Source organism: Myxocyprinus asiaticus, chromosome 16, assembly GCF_019703515.2.
Source record: "Myxocyprinus asiaticus isolate MX2 ecotype Aquarium Trade chromosome 16, UBuf_Myxa_2, whole genome shotgun sequence".
Lineage (NCBI taxonomy): Eukaryota > Metazoa > Chordata > Actinopteri > Cypriniformes > Catostomidae > Myxocyprinus > Myxocyprinus asiaticus.
Window position 1 is genome coordinate 10,615,878 of NC_059359.1, and position 19,317 is coordinate 10,635,194.

Here is a 19,317-nt window from a genome sequence, read left to right on the forward strand (position 1 = left end):
CCATCCAGCCTGACACGACACAACAACACTGACTGAACCAGTGTTGTGAGTTGGGACTATCTGTTTGTGCAATCATAAAACAGCTTTTATAAGTTACTGATACTGTATGATTGGAGTCTTCATCTCATGTGAGTGGTCATGATTTTATCAAAATTATAATTTATTTTTTTGAAGCAAAACTATTATTATTATTTTTTTTATGAGGAAAACATTACTAAGTGCACCTTTAACTAGTGATTTTTAGTGGATGTATGAAGCCAGTACCCCTCAGGTATGCACAGGTGTTCTAGTAGAGTAATCACAGGTGTAATTTTGTCACATTAACTAACTATGTTTAATGTTTAACATACAAACAGTGTCCGAGTATTTTTGGTCTGCATTTTGAAAAGTATACTGTATGTAAATATTTTTTTTTTTTTTTGTGAAATGTGGTGGTTGTGCTGTATTTCTTTAAAATAAATGCCACCTAGTTTTATATTTTAAGTGTGGCTTGAGTGTCCAAACCCCTTTTGGGGCCACTGTACATATACTGGATCTTCTCTGTTGAATATGAATCTTTCCATTGGTCACTGTACTATAGACATGTTTCACTGATGCTCCGTCCTGGTAGACCGATAAATAAAAGATTAAAAAAAAAACCCTCATAAGGCATTAAAATCACACAAATGTGAAATTAATTTTTCACATTCACTATCAAAGTTATTTCCTAGTAAGCATACTGTATAACTGTAGTCAAATGTGGCGAAACCTCTCCATAATTACTGGTTAGATTACAAGATGTATAATATGATATATACTGTATATTATATGTGGCAACATACTTAAATATTATATGTGGCTACAGTGTTTTGAGTTTTGAACACTCGCTCTTGTGCTGGTCCTTTAGGTTTGATGTTGACAGACGCATATTGTATTTCTTTATCCTGCTGCACATCCTCTGTTCTCTGTAGGTTTGTGTGGTCTTTGTGAGTGACTGTGTCAATCTAAAGCAAACATATAGCACAGATATTAAGCACTTGTATATGCTGTCTTAACAAATAATGGTCACATATAACAGTCATCTTTCTTCCTCTCGTTAGAAATACTGATGTAATACCTAGTTAATAATTCCAGTTATTTTTAATGTAGATTTTCTGAATAATTGCATGAGGAAATGGAATTAATAAAGAAAATTAAATCTATAAATCAATGCAGTTCAAGACATTTTTTGATGTGTTTGCCATTTTTACTCCCTACAATTGAGACATAAATATAGAACATATAACTACATAAAACACTAAGCCTTGATGATGATGTAAAATAAGTTCTACAAAGAGATCTATTTTGCAGTGTTTTTTGCAGAGTGTTGCAATGAGAATTTGTTAAGGATCAAACCTGGGTTCTGTCTCCTTCCTTTGGTTGTCCTTGATTTTTTGTTTTCCTACTCATTAAAAGATAGAGCTATACACTGCCAGCAGTTTGGAAGTTTGGAATAATGTCCAGATTTTGCTCTTATGGAAATACATTTTTATTCACCAAAGTGGCATTCAACTGATCACAATGTATAGTCAGGACATTAATAATGTGAAAAATTACTATTACAATTTTTTTTCAGAACTTCTTAAACTACTTCAAAGAGTTCTCATCAAAAAATCCTCCACGTACAGCAATGACAGCTATCCAGATCCAGATAATCAGGTGACATTTCACCCCACATTTCCTGTAGCACTTGCCATAGATGTGGCTGTCTTGTTGGGCACTTCTCATGCACCTTACAGTCTAGCTGATCCAACAAAATCTCAATGGGGTTAAGATCCATAACACTCTTTTCCAATTATCTGCTGTCCAATGTCTGTGTTTCTTTGCCCATTCTAACCTTTTCTTTTTCTGTTTCAAAAGTGTCTTTTTCTTTACAATTCTTCCCATAAAGCCTGCAACCCTGAGTCTTCTCTTTACTGTTGTACATGAAACTGGTGTTGAGCGGGTAGAATTCAATGAAGCTGTCAGCTGAGGACATGTGAGGCATCTATTTCTCAAACTAGAGACTCTGATGTACTTATCCTCTTGTTTAGTTGTACATCTGGCCTTCCACATCTCTTTCTGTCCTTGTTAGAGCCAGTTGTCCTTTGTCTTTGAAGACTGTAGTGTACACCTTTGTATGAAAGTTTTTTGGCAATTTCAAGCATTGTATAGCCTTCATTCCTCAAAACAATGACTGACTGACGAGTTTCTAGAGAAAGCTGTTTCTTTTTTGCCATTTTTGACCTAATATTGACCTTAAGACATGCCAGTATATTGCATACTGTGGCAACTCTAAAACAAACACAAAGACAATGTTAAGCTTCATTTAATGAACCAAATAGCTTTCAGCAGTGTTTGATATAATGGCAAGTGATTTTCTAGTACCAAATTAACAATTTAGCATGATTACTCAAGGATAAGGTGTTGAAGTGATGGCTGCTGGAAATGGGGCCTGTCTAGATTTGATCAAAAATGACTTTTTTTTTTTTTTCAAATAGTGATGATGCTGTTTTTAACATCAGTAATGTCCTGACTATACTTTGTGATCAGCTTAATGCCACTTTGGTGAATTAAAGTACCAATATCCTTCTGAAACAGCAAAATCTGTACATTATTCCAAATTTTTGTCCGACAGTGTATTTACAGTAGGTTATTAACTGCAGAATTTATTAATTATTATTTATTTACAATTTATTAATGTTATAAATATATAACTGAATACATAAATAATAACAATACTATAAATGTTTAATACAAAAACATTTTTGTTGGTTAAACAACTTACAGACCAAACCACTTAAACTATCTGGTCTCCACCACCAACACAACATAATTTTCTCTCTCCTCCAGCTACACAAAATGCAAAACTACACACTCCCTAAACCAGTTTACTGTAAGATGATTTCTGTATTTCGCCAGAGCTCTTAGGTTGTATCTAAATCCATTAGTATTGTCAGCTATAAACAAAACAAGAACTGAAGAAAGAACCCACCTTGTTATGAGTATCACAGCTGCAATGATGAAAAGTGAGAATTAAGACACATCGATAATCATGAATGTTGTGGGCCCAGATTAATCTATTTAGGACCACAAAAAATTGCATTTACTCTGAAGAATGTACAACAGATCATACATCTGTCAAATATGAATGTAATTGCATTGATATGATTGATTATAATATTTACCAATGTAACATACAGTACCTTCAATATAAAGTCTGAATTCTTCAGCTGTAGTTGTTTTAAAGTTTCTAAAAGAACAGGAGTACTTTGAATTGACATGCTGAAGGTGAAGATGGAGTCCGAGTAGAAAGAAAGAAAGAGATGCATTTGAATATGTGTTGAATAGCTAGCTTTTTTATGTTATTCATTTAAGTTATTATACCAGTTATAGTGTTACTGATACAATCTAGTATTTGTTATATTAGGGGGTCCTTTTCTGAGTTAGCCGCTGTCAAAAGGTTGAAAAATGAAAACTACATTTCCCAGAATCAGAATCCAAATCATGACGTCACTTCCTGAAACAGCTATCGCTTCCTGTATGGGTGTAAATGGATACATGATACAGTCGTTTAAGGCAGTAAAATTCAAAACAGTACGCCAACACTTATCTTTCCAGGTGCTTGAACGCTATAATACTATTTTACATTAGTCGGCTCAGCTAAATCGGCGGCTGCGATGGAGGCCGTGCCGCGAATGCCGATGATCTGGCTGGATCTGAAAGAGGCTGGAGAGTTTCAGTTCAGCCCGACTGTCAAACAGGTGAGGTATCAGACAGGCCTGATTGAGCCAAACACTACTGTCATTTATACAATACATAGTGAAAATATACAAAATAAGACGTTTTTATTGTAGATTATCTGCTTTAAAATCCAGTTTTAGTCCTTGATGTTGTTTATGCCTAATTAACTGGCCTGATTCTATTATTCTTGAACAAAAGTGGGTGGAAACCTTCATGAAACCGTTGTAAACAAGATGCACTTTTACCTTATTATGTTAAATATCTTGTTCATAATTGTCCGGACTAAACACGACTCTCGACTCTTTTGATGTCAAGTAGGAGTCGACCTTCATATACATTTGTCTAGCCAATATAACTTGACAAATCATGACCTTAAAGGGATAGTTGACCTGTGGAACACAAAAAGACATGAGGCAAACTGTTAGGAACTGACAGCCTCAGCCTTGGTCAGCATTCAGTTTCATTGCTTTTATTTTCCATACAATGAAAGTGAATGGTGACTTGGACTGTCATTCAGCCTAACATCTCCTTTTGTGTTTTACGGAAGGAAGAAAAGTCATACAGTTTGGAACCACATGAGGGTGAGAAATGATGACAGAGGCTTCTCTAACCCTAACCCCCATCTCTTTTAAGATCTGAAAAACATACCTGTGTTTATTTGGTCACCTACTAACCTAAAAACTAGCTATTTATGGGTTTCATCGTCACTCTGCTAGATAATAACAGCTGCAGTGAGTCATGGTTGCATGTCTTTTGCTTATTATGATTATTTGTTCCTATGCAATTGCCACAGTCCCTTTGTAAATATTGTTTACTCTATTCCTCCTGTTCTGTATTGAATTACATCTTTAGAGTAGGACATAAAACATATTTCCGTTTCCCCAAAATCCTCCAGGAAGTCAGGTATTTTTTCAGTTTGCCTCATGCTAGTTATCAGATCCATCACTAACAAACTAGGCCATAGGGAAAAAACCTTATTAAAAGGTGTTTGTTTATTTTATAGCCTATTAGGTAATTATGGTTAAAGTGTTGCCTGTAAACAAGACTGAAATTAATCTAATAATGTTTTGAGAGGGACATCTGCTATTGATTGATTGTTGGCTCCGTCATAGAGCTTGAATTTTTAATTTGCATTGTCTTGAATAATCATGTTAGTTTCAATCACCATTGTGTAAATCCAATGTATTCATTTTTGTGCTGAGCGTAAACTCCCTGAAATTATGCCTTGCTTTTTCCCTTTTCTCAGTTCATATTGAAAAACTATGGGGAAGATCCTGACAATTACAATGAGCAGTTAAAGAAACTGGAGCTATTGCGACAGGTGAGTCTTGAGTCGCATGAGCCTAAGCCCTGACTTCATTTACATTTATTTACACTACATTTAGATTAATGCATTTGGAAAATGCTTGACTCTGTAGATTCAAGGTAAATGTTTAATCAGTATGGGTGTTCTCTGGGAATCAAACCCATGACCATGCCAAGATTAAATTTGCAGGTATTTTTTTTTTTTTACATTTAATGCACTAATTTTGGGAGGAAATCTGTGGAATTCTCCAGAATGGATTTAAACGTGGTAAAATGATCATGCAATGAAAAGATGACCTTGGCATTGCTAGCACAATGCTTTACCAGTTGAGTGACAGGTAGATCATTCTTATCCTCATTCTACTTCTAGAGTGCTGTGAACGTCACACGAGACTTTGAAGGATGCAGTACCTTACGGAAGTACTTCGGGCAGTTGCACTATCTGCAGAGTCGCGTGCCTCTTGGATCGGGGCAGGACGCTGCTGTCCCTGTCTCCTGGTGAGGGCTCCAAACTCACCTACAAGATCCTTTCATGTACTTGCTTTCATTGAAATTCATTCTATTTTAACAACTTCCCCTATCATTTCTTTTTCTTTAATAAATAGGACAGAGATATTTTCTGGGAAGACAGTGACTCATGATGACATTTGCTATGAGCAAGCCTGCATCCTTTATAATTTGGGTGAGTTAGTACTAAATGGGCTGCATTGTCATTGATTGAAATAGCTGCTGTGTTGTTGAGAGAGTATTGTTCTAGATCAGGCTTGTTTCCTAATTCAAGTCATGATTCTCATGCCGTAGGAGCACTGCATTCAATGCTGGGAGCCATGGACAACAGGGTGTCCGAAGAGGTGAGCTGAAATGAGAAGACGAACCAATTGAAACCTCATGTGATTTAATGCTATGTTCACATCATGTCGGAATATTTGTGATTTTGAGTCCACCCTTATTTCGTTTGAAGTGTGAAAACTAATTTTTTAGTTTCCTACGTCATTGTTCCAAAGTACATGGTTATGGAGAGCGTTTTCGTAAGTCTCTGTTTTCTGTGGAGGAAACACCTTTCCAGTATGGATGAGAGGCGTAAATGTATCAAAATCAGTGAGTTTTCAAACAAAAGTGTATTAGTGTGGAGGTGGCTTGAGATAAGATTCAGAGATTCTAATCAGAGCTGTTCGTGTCCTCTGAGAAATTATTTGTTTCTATTTTAACACTCATAACCACAAAATGAAAACCCTATTTAGCCGTATCCAATATAATCAAATTAGACTGTATGATTAAGAAATTATCAATAGTTAGATTATAGTAAATATCAATAGTAATGTTATAGCAAGGATCAAACATAATTATGTAGAGGTAGCTACCAATGAAGTACCTTATCTGCTTTGGCTTGTTTTTACATGATGTGACAAATGTCAAGTGGGAGAAGTCAGAATTTTCATAGATTTCAAACCAGTTTGTAAATGTTCCAACAAATTTCCACTTTCTCAAGTTCAAAAAAGTGTTTTTTTTTCTAGTCAGGAACTTATAATTACAGTAATTCAGACAACTTTTCTCTAGGTTGCCAACTCTGACTTTTTCCCTCATTGTTTAGGGAATGAAAGTATCTTGCACACACTTCCAATGCTCAGCTGGAGCATTTAACTACCTGAGAGATCACTTCAGCCACAACTTCAGTGTGGACATGAGCCACCAGATCCTTAATCTCAACATCAACCTCATGCTGGTATAATTTCTGTTTGTCTCATATACACTCATATGAAGACTCATATTCATTTTTTCACATGTACTCCACTATGATTATGGCTAAAGTAAAAGTTCCAAATGTTCTTTTCAGGGTCAGGCTCAAGAGTGCCTGTTGGAAAAATCTATGTTAGACAACAGGAAGAGCTTCCTTGTTGCTCGCATAAGTGCACAGGTAAACCAACTTTTTTATTTCGTTTATTGTCAAAACATCCTGCTGGAAGTATGGTCGCTAGTTTACCATTTAGTATTACCACTAAACTTTAAATATAAATCATTTACAAGCAATCTTGACAGGTTTTCACATATTTCAAGGTGATGGTTTGAAGGTGTGCTCTAGACTAGCACGCCCATGGCTATATATGCCTTAATTGCTTGCAGAATGATGATAATATCTGATCGCATCTTCGCTGCCGCCTTCTCAGGTAGTGGACTATTACAAAGAGGCATGCAGAGCTCTGGAGAACTCTGAAACTGCCTCAATGTTGGGAAAGATACAGAAAGACTGGAAGAAATTAGTGCAAATGAAGATTTACTACTTTGCTGCAATTGCACATGTGAGTGATCTTATTAAAGCTGAGCTTGGATCAACAACAAAGCATGTTGGTCTCCTTAGTTTTTGACTTTGTTCAAAGCCATTCATACGAAATCCTCTTTCTATCAACAGTTGCACATGGGAAAACAGGCTGAAGAGCAGCAAAAGTATGGAGAGAGGGTAAAACCTTGTGTTTCCTGTTTTTTTCTCTTTCATTTCAGTTAGTGGCCATCTGTGGTCTTTGACATATTGAACTAGCTTCGACCTTACCTTTTGTGATTTAAAGAGTCATAGGCTTTCTAGGAATAGCAGTGAGACTAATGTTTCTTCTAGCTTCCATGTCTGGTTGAAACCACAGACTGTGATATTAAAACTAATCTGAGGATGAAATTGACCAGAAAGAACCAGGTGGTTTGCAAACCTTTGCATCTAATGTAACATTTTTAATCATTTTTTCAACAGGTTGCTTACCTACAAAGCTCAATAGACAAACTCAATGAGGCCATTAAGTTGGCTAAGAGTCAGCCAGACAGTGTACAGGAAGCCCTTAGATTCACCATGGATGTCATTGGGGGAAAGTAAGTGAACATAATGTATATGATAGTTTATAAATATGGTTAGTATCCATATTTTGACTTTATGACATTTCCTTACCTTAAGTCATTATTCCCCTTTAAAAACAACAAAAAAAAAGTTCCAGTAAACATTTGTCACTTCTCATTTTAGATTTAATTCTGCCAAGAAAGACAATGACTTCATTTACCATGAATCTGTGCCATCTTTGGATACGTTGACCTCAGTGAAAGGTATTTTGACCTCCATACATTGTAGTACGTGATAATTGCTGGGAGATGTCATTGAAAAGATTCTTGACTCTCTCCTGCTTAACAGGTGCCCCATTGGTCAAAGCCCTGCCTGTGAACCCAACAGACCCTAGTGTCACTGGCCCAGACATTTTTGCGAAGCTGGTGCCCATGGCTGCCCATGAGGCCTCCTCTCTGTACAGGTTTGTTTCAAGTTCTGTCTATTCTTACACATTTTACGTACAAAAACCTAAAAAATAAATAAAAAAAGATAAAGTTTGCCTGAAATAAAACCCTTCAACACATATTTTGTGTCACTCTCAGTTTCCATTCTGATGATTGTTAGTTCCCTTGTGTTATATTTTAATGGCAATTTTCATATTTTTTCTGTCAAATTTAAAGTGAAGAGAAGGCCAAGCTGTTACGGGATGTCATGGCAAAAATAGACAGCAAGAATGAGACACTAGAGTAAGTGCAATCAGCTTAACATATTTAATATATGTACACATAGACCGTATGTATCTAGATGTCTCAGATGTAATGTTCCTATAGACAGTTTATGGACTCTCTCGGTCTGGACCCAGACTCAGTGGATAACATGGAGATGTATAATAACATTCCCTCTGTGCTTATGGAAAAATGTGCAGCGTTGAGCGTCAGACCTGATACTGTGAAAAACCTCATCCAGTCAATGCAGGGTATGTGGCGTCACTTTACAGACCACTGGAACTGTACTTTTTTTTTTTTAAAGCTAGTTTATTTTATATCAGTAATTAAAGCTTTGATTCTTACATCAAATTGCGCCTCTCTATCATAAAATTGAGTTTGAACTATTAAAAAACCTCTTCAAGAAAGTCTGTAATTCAGCTCCACATACTGTTAAAATCTAATTTCAAATGGTGTGAATCTCTCCCCTCTTCCTTTGTCCTCAGTCCTGTCAGGTGTATTCACTGATGTAGAAGCCTCTTTACGGGAGATTCGGGATGTTTTGAATGATGATGAAGCAGGGGAGCGAAGCCTGGAGGAGGCTGCCGGAAAGCAGGCTGTACCCGAATGGCCCTCAACCCTGGCTGAGCTGCGAAGGGACCTGGAGAAGTATTTGGAAGCTCACGAGAAAGCCAGCTTCACCAACACAGAACTTCATCGGGCCATGAATCTGCACATCAGCAATCTGAGACTCCTTGGTGGACCGCTGGACACTCTTAGAGAGGCATTGCCAAGGCCTCAACTTAGTGAGGGTGGGTGTTTTGTGATGTCATAAGGTTCAAGGTTCACTTATTGTAATTTAGCATTTAGACAAATTTACAAAGGAGAAGTATTGTTTTACCAAGGAGGCCAAGGTTTGCAACACATGAACCTTGTAGAGTACAGGTAGCTGTTGAACACACTGAAAATCATGTTATATATATTTATGAGAGATATCATTTTCATTATTTTCAGATGAGGTGGCAGGCCTCCAGACTATGAAGAGGATTCTGGCTAAAGTGCAAGAGATGCGGGACCAACGAAGCTCCCTGGAGAAGCAGCTAAGGGACCTCATCCAGCAGGACGACATCACTACTGCTCTGGTCACAACTGAACGCACTGACATGAAGGTGTGTGCCTTGAATGACTATGTTTTAAGGAGACTGTATCAGAAATCTGGAACTGTGTATTATAGTTTAATGTTAATTGATCACTCACTCACTTCCTTGTAGAAACTGTTTGAGGAGCAGCTAAAGAAATACGAGCAGGTCAAAGTATACATTGATCAAAACCTGGCAGCTCAGGAGAATATCCTGAAGGCACTGACAGAGGCTAATGTCCAGTATGCCACAGTGCGTAAAGGCCTGGCAGAAACTGAACACAAGTAAGACTCGAGTGATATAATTTAAGTGTTGAACTTTATCATGAGCGATCAAGTTGCTTTCCATTAGAGAAACACCTCTAATGAATATAATTGGTGTCTGTTAACTTTTTTAGATGGAACAGCACTGTACAGATGCTTGTGGCCTCCTATGAGGCATATGAAGACCTTATGAAGAAATCTCAAGAGGGTAAAGAGTTTTATGAAGATTTGGAAGCCAAAGCCTCTCGCTTACTGGAAAGAGCCAAAACAGTTTGCAAGGCCCGAAAGGAGGAGAGACAAGTTATTACGGAAAAGTAACTAGTTTTTCACCAATCAAATCATGTTACTCATTCATATATTTCTATTCCACATAAACTGTAAAACTTGGAGTGTTCTTCTTTCATACTTGATTAATGCATACTAATTGAATTGCACAGCTCTTCTAATTTAACTCGGCTTACTGTCTGACAGAGAACAAAAAAAAAAGGCTCCCCAAAGACCCACTGCTCCCAAGCCACCCCAGAAGAAAGGCCAAAGTGTGGATCCTGCCAATTTAGATGACCCTGAACTTGCCCAGCTAACTGCTGCTATCCTAGCCCTTGGTGGGGATCTACCTGAAGAGCTACGCAGCATGCCTCCTGAATTTACCATTTCACATTCTAGTCATCCTCCTTCACTTTCCAGGGCCACTGCTAGCTCTGTTCTGAACTGGCCTGGAGCTGGCTCATCTTTAATCTACGAATCACCCAGATTTCCCCCAAATTTTCCCCCTCCTGAAGTTCTTGCTCAAATCTCCCACTTCCCATCACGTCACCTGTCTCAGACTTTTAGTCATAATCTTCCCCAACCTCCTCTGCCTCGGCAGCAGTTCCCACAGCTGCCCAATCCACAGTTGCTCAACCCTCAGGTTCTTCCGCCACAGCCTGTGCCCGGGTACTACCCTCCAACATCACAGAACCAATCTGGCCCACCCAGTACTCTTGTCCGACCTTCCACCACTACGGTGGATAGTGTGCAGACACCTATTCCTAGCTACAGTCCTGCATCTGCCCAGGCAGTTATGCCTTCCCCTGCCCAACACCAGCCTGTGCCTTCCCCTACCCCACACCAGCCCATGCCTCCCCCTGCCTCGCACCAACTGGTTCCACCTCCCATGCAATCAGTATATACAGCTGCACGTCATATGACACCCCATGTTCAGTACATGCAACAGCCTGGTGTTCCCATCAGCCAACCTCCACAGGCAATTCCGACCCCTCAGCAACAGCCCCAACTTCATTCTCAGCAGCTATTTGCTCAGCAAAGTGGTCAAAGCCATTCACAGCCATATTATCCAACTGTACCAGCTCAACAGCAAATGCCCAGACCATTGACTGGGCCTCAGCCTTCACAGCAAACACAGCCTCAATTCCCTCACTACATAGCCCAAACAAGACAACCTGGACCACCAAACTTTCAGCAACCTTTAATCCAAGGACAGTTTGCATCCAATATGCACTCTGCTTCAGCTGGCCATGTGCAGCCCCATCAGGGTTATCCCCCCGTCTCGTTTTTGCAGAATACCCAACCACCACAAATTAACACTGTCACCCTGGGTCAAATGCCTCATCACGGCTTACCTCCCCAAATGCCACCATCTTCCCAGCCAGTGCCCCCTGGGTCAATGCCACACTTACCCCACGTCAATCCGCAAATACCTTCGTCCTCTCAGCCAGTGCCTCCTGTGTCAATGCCACACTTAGCCCATGTCAATCAACAAATTCCCTCTGCTTCCCAGCCTCAAACACTCCCTGTCAATCAGCAGTTTCCCCGTGCTCCTCACCCTCAAATACCCCCATCTTCTCATCATTTTGCCTCTGCACCAAATATGCAAGTACCTCCTGCTTCAAAACATATGCCTCCTCCCCACCAGCCACAAATGCTTCCACCATCCACTCACATGTCACCCCCTTCTCATCCACAAATGCCCCCAGTCTCCCAATCACTGTCTCACTGCTCCCAATCCCAAGTACTCCCTGCTAATCAGTCTAACCTTCAACCTGCATATTCAGCAGTTCCTCCTATGGCTACTGTTCAAATTCAACCTCTGATACCCCATGCCCCACTCTCATCACAGGTACATATGCACCCCAGTACACTTTCTTCACAGCACCAAAACTACCCCCATCCTCACACCATTCCCCAGCAGTGTCCTCCAGCACTCCCCCACAATATCTACAAACCTCAGCAGACCATTCCTCCTGGCTCTGCAGCTATGAGTTATATAGGAGGTGTCCTTATGGTTCCCAACCAATCTGTGGCCTCTCCACAGCCTCAATCCCAGCCACCCACTTCACAGCCTTTAGCCCCACAACAGCTACCCCCGGGAGGCCCTGTATCTTATGCTATTCCACAAGGTGGGAACATACCAACTGGAACAATGCAGCATCCCTCAGCAGCTGTCACCCCAGGGCCCCAGTCTCTTTCTCAAAGCATGATCCCTCCATCCTCAGGAGCACCAGGGGCCCCACAGCCCCTAGTGCTGCCTTCTGCCCCATCACCTTCTCCCTCTCCTGGCCCTCCATCACTAAGTATGGTCACCCAGAGACCATCTCCTACTCTCACTCCAGTTGGAGGAACAGCTCTACCGCAGACCTCAGGAAAAGTCCCAACCCCCACTGGTCCCATGCCTCCACCTGACCCCACCCTATTTCAGCGCCAGAACTCTAGTACTGATGACTTGCTATCCTCCAGCCCAGAGAGCCAGCATGGAGGCACCAAGGACACTGCCAATGTCTTACTACCCACCAAAGCTGATCCTCAAGAAGAGCATCACAGAAAAAAAGCAGAGAGTGTGAGACTTATCCAGGGTGACCCTTACCAAGCACCAGAGAGGGTCTCAAAGCTCAGCACAGAGCTGGGGCAATTTCGGTCAACAGTCCAATCTTTGGAGCGTCCATCAGGGCAGGGAGGTCTGTCGGAACTTGACGCTCGATGGAAAAAACTGCAGGAGCAGCAGGAGAAGGATACTCGGCAACTCTCTATCGCCATTGCTCGCTGCTATACCATGAAGAACCGCCATCAGGATGTGATGCCTTATGACTCCAATCGAGTTGTTTTGCGTTCCGGTAAAGATGACTATATTAACGCTAGCTTCATTGAAGACCTGTCTCCATACTGCCCCCGCCTCATTGCAACACAGGCCCCTCTTACTGGCACTGCAGCCGACTTCTGGCTAATGGTTTATGAGCAAAAGGTGTCTGTAATTGTCATGCTTGTGTCAGAGCAAGAGTTGGAAAAGGTAAATATGATACCGTGACCTATTGCAGGATGAATCTTGCTAGCTTTTGAAACCATTTATAGTAATCTGCAGTGTTTTATTTTATTCTCAGCAAAAGGTGTTGCTGTACTTTCCATCGGAGAGGGGGCAACAGCTTGCCCAGGGACCAATCACTCTAACACTGACCACCCAGAAGAGTACTCCCACCCATGTAGAGCGTATGATAGGACTACAGTATCGGGACCAGAGTCTGAGACGCACTGTCATTCACCTACAGTTTACTTCTTGGCCTGAATTGTAAGTAATCATTCTTCATATATATTCAGATTCAGTACATTAAAAATGGCTACCCCTCAAAAGACTTCTAACTCATTTTGGTTGATTTTTTCCAAAAAGGGGTCTTCCAGAGAGCAAAAGCAATCTTATCCGTTTCTTCCAAGAAGTCCATGGACATTACCTACTTCAACGCCCACTACACACTCCAGTTGTAGTGCATTGCAGGTACCATATTTTTATATTCATGAATGACATTTTAGAAGACTAACATAAACAAACTGATAATGACAAGAAAGTAGACAGGAGGCATATGTACCATCTTTGTCTTTGTTTCAGCTCTGGTGTTGGTCGTACTGGTGCCTTCTGCCTTCTTTATGCAGCACTTCAAGAAATTGAGGCTGGCAATGGTATACCAGACCTGATCCAGCTGGTGAGGAAGATGAGGCAGCAGAGGAAGAACATGCTGCAAGAAAAAGTAATTCTTACTCTTTGTGAGCTATTGCATCTAGTCTCCGTCTGACAGAATATAACGGAACTTCTTTAAAAAAATCTCCACAGCTTCACCTCAAATTCTGCTATGAAGCCGTACTAAAACACACAGAACAGGTTCTGCAGCGCCATGGCATCATAACTTCCCCTTGCACCAAGACCCCAAACAGCACTGTAGTGAAGGTGACCTTTTTCTTATCTTTTTTAAAAATATAACAACACTGTTACTGTCTAACAAATGTTCTGTTTCTTTCTAGTCATACTCCCGACAGGAATCTACAGACATTGTTCTTGGTGCAGACATGCCTATTAGCTCCATACAGGCCACCGTAGCTAAACTAAGCATTCGACCACCGAGTGTTGACCACGAACATGAGCCCACCCAAGACCAGATGCCCTCTGCTTCTGAAGTGCCAAGCATATGGGACCGAGAACCTACAGATATGTCACTTCAACCTTCTCAGGACCCTCTTTCTTATGAGACTATGCCTGACTCCATCAGTTCTCCCCTCTCTTGCACCTCCTCTCCAGGCAAGACACTGTCACCTCCCAGTGATCAAGGGAATGGGTTCACTGGGTCCACACCTGCCTCCCCCATCTTAAATCACCATCCGTCTACTGAAGCAGCACCTCCTGCCCCCTCTTCGCCCACTTCTTCATCTCTGGACCTGCTGGCTTCTCTCACACCTGAAGCCTTCACGCTCGACAGCAGCCATCGAGGCAAGCCGCGGATCAACAAACAGAGCTTCCTTCATCCACAGGAGGGCAAAGGCCTTCAGGGGCCTCCAGAGGGCGACGATCCGCTTAGTAGCTTGGATCCTCTCTGGACACTCAACAAAAGCTGAAACAACACAACTTTATCTTTTTTCCAGCAGGCATTCCTCTGTGAGCTCTTTCTAAACCCTGTCCAAACTACTCCATTTTTATGCTTCTTTGTCTTCATCATTTTGTGTTAGTCTGTCTTCTTGTGTCCTGATAAGTCTTTTCAGATTCTTTCAGTGCTTTTCCGGCCTTGATCCTGCTGTTTCAGGTTACGTTCTGTAAATCCAGTCGTCACTCAGCATGCTCTCCTAATGCCATGGTTTTTGTGATTGCCTGTAAGGTGCCTGAGGTTTGGTTCTTCTTTAGTGGGCCTATGCTCTTTTAAACCAAAAATGCTGAGAATGAATACAGAGTGATAAAAACTGATAGACATCCATATTATTGTTGCTCTGTCATTATCTGCTCGCCCTTTGCCCACAGTGTCGCACTGTGGGTTGTATATTATTAGTCACTGCACTTGTCTTGAATCTACAGTGATCTGCAATTTGTATGTAGGGACAAATCAAAGCTGGTGATGAAAATACTACTTGATATGACTTGATGTACTCGTTATACTTAAAACACTTACATTTCTGAATAGTCACTTCAGAAATCATAGCATTTTTATGAGTTGATTCTAACTTGCCATTCTTTGAACACTGTAAATAAATCTTAAAAGTCAGTATACTGTAGCCTTTTTGTGTTTGTTCTTCAAATGGAGAAATATGAAAACTAGTTCTATGACTTTTATTATCTGTATCATGCTGTCGATTACCAGAGAAAATTTTGACTTATAAAAACAAAAATCATGTTTACAATAAAGCACCTACTGTGGAAGTCTATTCCCGAAATATTTCTTTAATTAGAGATGAAGGAATTAGACAAGAAAACAGAGAAGGTATCAAAGCCCTTTTATTTGCAAATTAGTACAAATGTTTTTTCATGTGTTAAAAATAGAACAGAGCATTAGTTACATCCTCTACTGTCTGCTTACACTGTATAGTGTATTTGAGAAAGATGGAGAAGAGGGCAGAGCAGGCCCAAAAAATGTCACAAAAAATATTTACACCCAGTCATTCTCTGCCCCCTCCCAATCTTAATAAACAGTCCAACATTCAGGCATTTCACGTCACATAAAACATCATCCACTCCATTTCTACATCAGCAGCAATAATTTGTAAGATACAGCAAGATGAGAGCAGTATTCTACTTTAATACTGCACACATCAAATCATTTCTAGGAACGTGCTCTTCTGGGAAGGGAGAGAGAGAGAGCGAGAGAGTAGTGAAATGAACACAATGGTGCTATTTCACTCCTCTCAATATACAAATGGCTGGCTTGTATTTGACAGTACCCCTGCCAACAAGGAAGTGATGTTTTTCAACGATTGGAAATGATTATAATCCATTGTCCTGTCCCAATACTTTGTGATCATGTGGTTAATGATTAATCTCATCTGATGCACTAAGAGCAAGGTGGTAAAAATATTAGTTATGCTCCAACCACTCACAAAATTAGTTCTGTACTATTACAAGCTGCTATCCATACATGTGTTCTGTATGGTTCTTTAGTGACAACTGTTCACACAATATCACTTCATGAAAATAATTGCTTTTGACCATTTTTCTTGTTTTTAAACAACATTTGATTGTTGTTGCTCTACCTGTTTGTCAGAAAATCAACAGGAAGGTTCAGCCATATCAATGCCACAATTATCGCATACCCAATGAAAATCATATGCAGAAGGATACATGAAGCAAAACCCTCAACAAAACAAAAGACCAAAAGTATTACATGGTTTTAAGAATGTAGTTTATGAATTTAACTTATTAAACACCAGTTCTAATCAGCATTATCTAACATTTACATTAATAGAACATGACTAATAATTGACTCAAGTCTTTTAAAGCCATTTGCATTTCTATTTATTTAAGTTGACATAACCCACATAAACAGAAAAATGGCTAGAAGATGATTTTCCTTGTTTCCCCGAGCGATCGCAAATCTTTTACAGTTTTGCAGCCAATAGTAGTAATTTGCTAAATAATCGTCAAAATAAAAACTGCAGGGGAAATTAAGAGTCCAGTTATTAAAAATAATAATCATCCTATGAAACCCATAATGTTTTAAGAGTGTTGCTCCAATGTGGTGTTGTGAAGTGCAACACAAACCACCTAAAACTGCATTTTGTCAGAATACAAAATAAACCATGTTTATATTAGTATCTCAGTGCTTTTTAATGTTTATTTAAATTTCAGTTCTAACATGTATTTGTCCTGTCCCAGTACTAGCATATCCATAATAATATATTTTTTTAATTGATATTATTTTAAACACAGGCCAGACCAAATGCCTGCATTTGTGTGGGTACTGCAAGGCTGGATTTGATTAATTCGTTTTTCACCATATATGCCCATACAGAGCCACAAAAAATACATTAACAACTAATGGTCAACATAATCTCAGTGAAACCTGTAAACCACTCATGACTCTACAACATAAAGACATTTAATGACAGAAAAATAAGGAAATATACACATAAATTTATTTTAAAAGCAGCCCTATCCACCACTCTCCTGCACAAAGGGGAATCTAGCCACTGCTGCATTTAGATTAAAATTACTTTGGGGTGATTTGTAATGATGGCTGGAATACAGGTTGAAATTAACAGTATTAAAGTTCATTAGGATTTCAGTCCAGGAAACAGACATAACATCATGGCATGGGCTGTATCAAGGATAATTTCTCCCATATGTTTAAGGCAGGATTGGAATGACAACTATTGCCCTCTCTTTTCAATGGGTACCCATCTTGCTGCCCTATGAAGGGAACATAAGACAATGGCAAAACTTGCCTCCTGTCTGTCAGTTACTGACTTAATCAATTTAATCATATTGTTAAGGTGTAAGTTAGTCAAAGCTTTTTAATTTGTATATTAAAATTTATGACAACGTCTCCATTTTAACTTATCTATAAGTCAAGTTTCATACAAATTGTTAAAAATTTTGACTAATAAATAATTGATTTTAATATTAAAAACCGACCCCCCCACCCCAGAGATTCAGATGCCTACAGTATGCATTTCTGACAATCTGGCAAACACAACCACTCACAGAAATGTGTAAATCTCACGAACCAATGTCCTTGTCATATTTCACGCCAAAGTCAAAAAAATAAAAAAATAAAATAAAATAATATATATATATAAATCTCTTTTTAGGACTATTAAAATTGTTTCATTGTGACATTCTTTTTACAGTGAAGCCCCATTTACAATTACTGAAATGCAAAACAAAAACTCATTCTCATTACTGTAATACATTAATGAAAATCATCCTGTCTAGACACAATGATTTAAAAAAAAATAAGCATAAAGTACATTCAGTACAACAAATACTACAATGATGTATACTTACAAATGTACTTAAATGCAGTTTCAAATGTAAATTATTGTATTGAGAATATTTATTGTGCATTACTGTAGGCTACAATTGTGGCATTGTTTTGTCATGAAAACAATGTCACAATGCAAAATATCTTAAACGTCCCTAAAAATATACTTCATTTCTTAATGCAACATATAATTTCTAATGTTTTCATTTGAATATGGGGTGAAATATGACCCGGACTGTTTCCATAAGATTCACGTAAACACTAATTTAAACACAGTTGCACCCAAAGCAGCACTCAATTTCTTTCAGCAGTTTTGCTAAGAAAAATCTATGCTTTTTGTTCATCACAACAACCTTTCTGTTACTCCTCTCCCTTTACCCTGCACACACATTATTGTGAACTCTATTCTGAACCTCTAGCTGTCACACAGTCACGAGTTACCGAGCTTGACAGCACTGCAAACTCACTGTGAGATTGCTATCTCACTCACTCACTCACTCACACCTTACAACCTTTCACAGCCAGCAGGTTTTGTACTACTCTCAAGTAACTGTGTTGAGAGTAAAACTTTCAGAACATTCTGTATGACTGTGCCATGTTCTATTAAAAGTACAAAATGCTCTGATGGAGCAACAGAGGTCTGTTAAACAACAAAAGATCCAATCAATGCTTGACTCTTCAGATGAGACAGAAGACCTCAACAGTAACCGCTCTCTCACTACCAAGTAGAGAGGACACCAGAAACGACAAAAATAGCCGTTCACGTCTGCAACGAACCTGCCGTGATACAGGTTAAAGGGCGAGTGCTTACGTGCAGACCATTCTTTAATTTTTTCAAAGAGCTAAATCTGTGGGCTGGTGTGTATATGTGCATGTCTGTGTGTTTTCAGTCCAGTTTCTCCAGAACAGAGGGCACGTAGACCAGGCTGAGCTCACTACCAAAGTCACAGACTATGGCGGCATTGTCCAGAACCAGAAGCTGCCTGACACTCTGGCCCTCGCTGCTTTGGCCCAGGTACACCGTCTGCAGCAAGTCCCCATAATTCAGGTCCCAGAACGACACACATCCTTGGCCTCCCGTCACCAGCAAGCTTTCAGAGATCACCCCCAGACTGGCCCCACATCCTACCTCCTGAGACACGGAGA

At 39.7% G+C, this 19,317-nt stretch overlaps 2 protein-coding genes across 2 annotated transcripts in view; one reads left to right on the forward strand and one right to left on the reverse strand.

The window, feature by feature from the left end:
- Nucleotides 1–3,550: 3,550 nt before the first annotated feature.
- ptpn23a (protein tyrosine phosphatase, non-receptor type 23, a) lies at nucleotides 3,551–15,459 on the forward strand. The gene is made up of 24 exons (XM_051720346.1): nucleotides 3,551–3,761; nucleotides 4,988–5,062; nucleotides 5,417–5,544; nucleotides 5,652–5,728; nucleotides 5,848–5,897; nucleotides 6,638–6,769; nucleotides 6,881–6,961; nucleotides 7,212–7,343; nucleotides 7,454–7,501; nucleotides 7,784–7,899; nucleotides 8,048–8,127; nucleotides 8,213–8,327; nucleotides 8,527–8,592; nucleotides 8,677–8,822; nucleotides 9,057–9,362; nucleotides 9,565–9,719; nucleotides 9,822–9,973; nucleotides 10,087–10,266; nucleotides 10,424–13,232; nucleotides 13,324–13,508; nucleotides 13,608–13,712; nucleotides 13,824–13,962; nucleotides 14,046–14,159; nucleotides 14,234–15,459. Exons 1-24 carry the CDS (start codon nucleotides 3,678–3,680, stop codon nucleotides 14,819–14,821), a joined length of 6,063 nt encoding a protein of 2,020 aa, XP_051576306.1. The 5' UTR covers nucleotides 3,551–3,677; the 3' UTR covers nucleotides 14,822–15,459.
- A 212-nt stretch (nucleotides 15,460–15,671) lies between these two features.
- The window catches only part of LOC127453722 (sterol regulatory element-binding protein cleavage-activating protein-like), a 55,565-nt gene continuing 51,919 nt past the window's right edge, over nucleotides 15,672–19,317 (reverse strand). Inside the window, exon 23 of the mRNA XM_051720347.1 lies at nucleotides 15,672–19,303. Coding sequence (XP_051576307.1) covers nucleotides 19,058–19,303 — 246 coding nt within the window. The 3' untranslated portion in view covers nucleotides 15,672–19,057. The remainder of the gene's footprint in view (nucleotides 19,304–19,317) is intronic.

Coding starts and splice junctions, on each gene's coding strand:
- ptpn23a (XM_051720346.1), top strand. CDS start 3,678: ATGGAGGCCGTGCCGCGAATGCCGATGATCTGGCTGGATCTGAAAGAG. Junction 5,545..5,651: donor GCTGCTGTCCCTGTCTCCTG/GTGAGGGCTCCA, acceptor TTTAATAAATAG/GACAGAGATATTTTCTGGGA. Junction 8,128..8,212: donor TACGTTGACCTCAGTGAAAG/GTATTTTGACCT, acceptor CCTGCTTAACAG/GTGCCCCATTGGTCAAAGCC.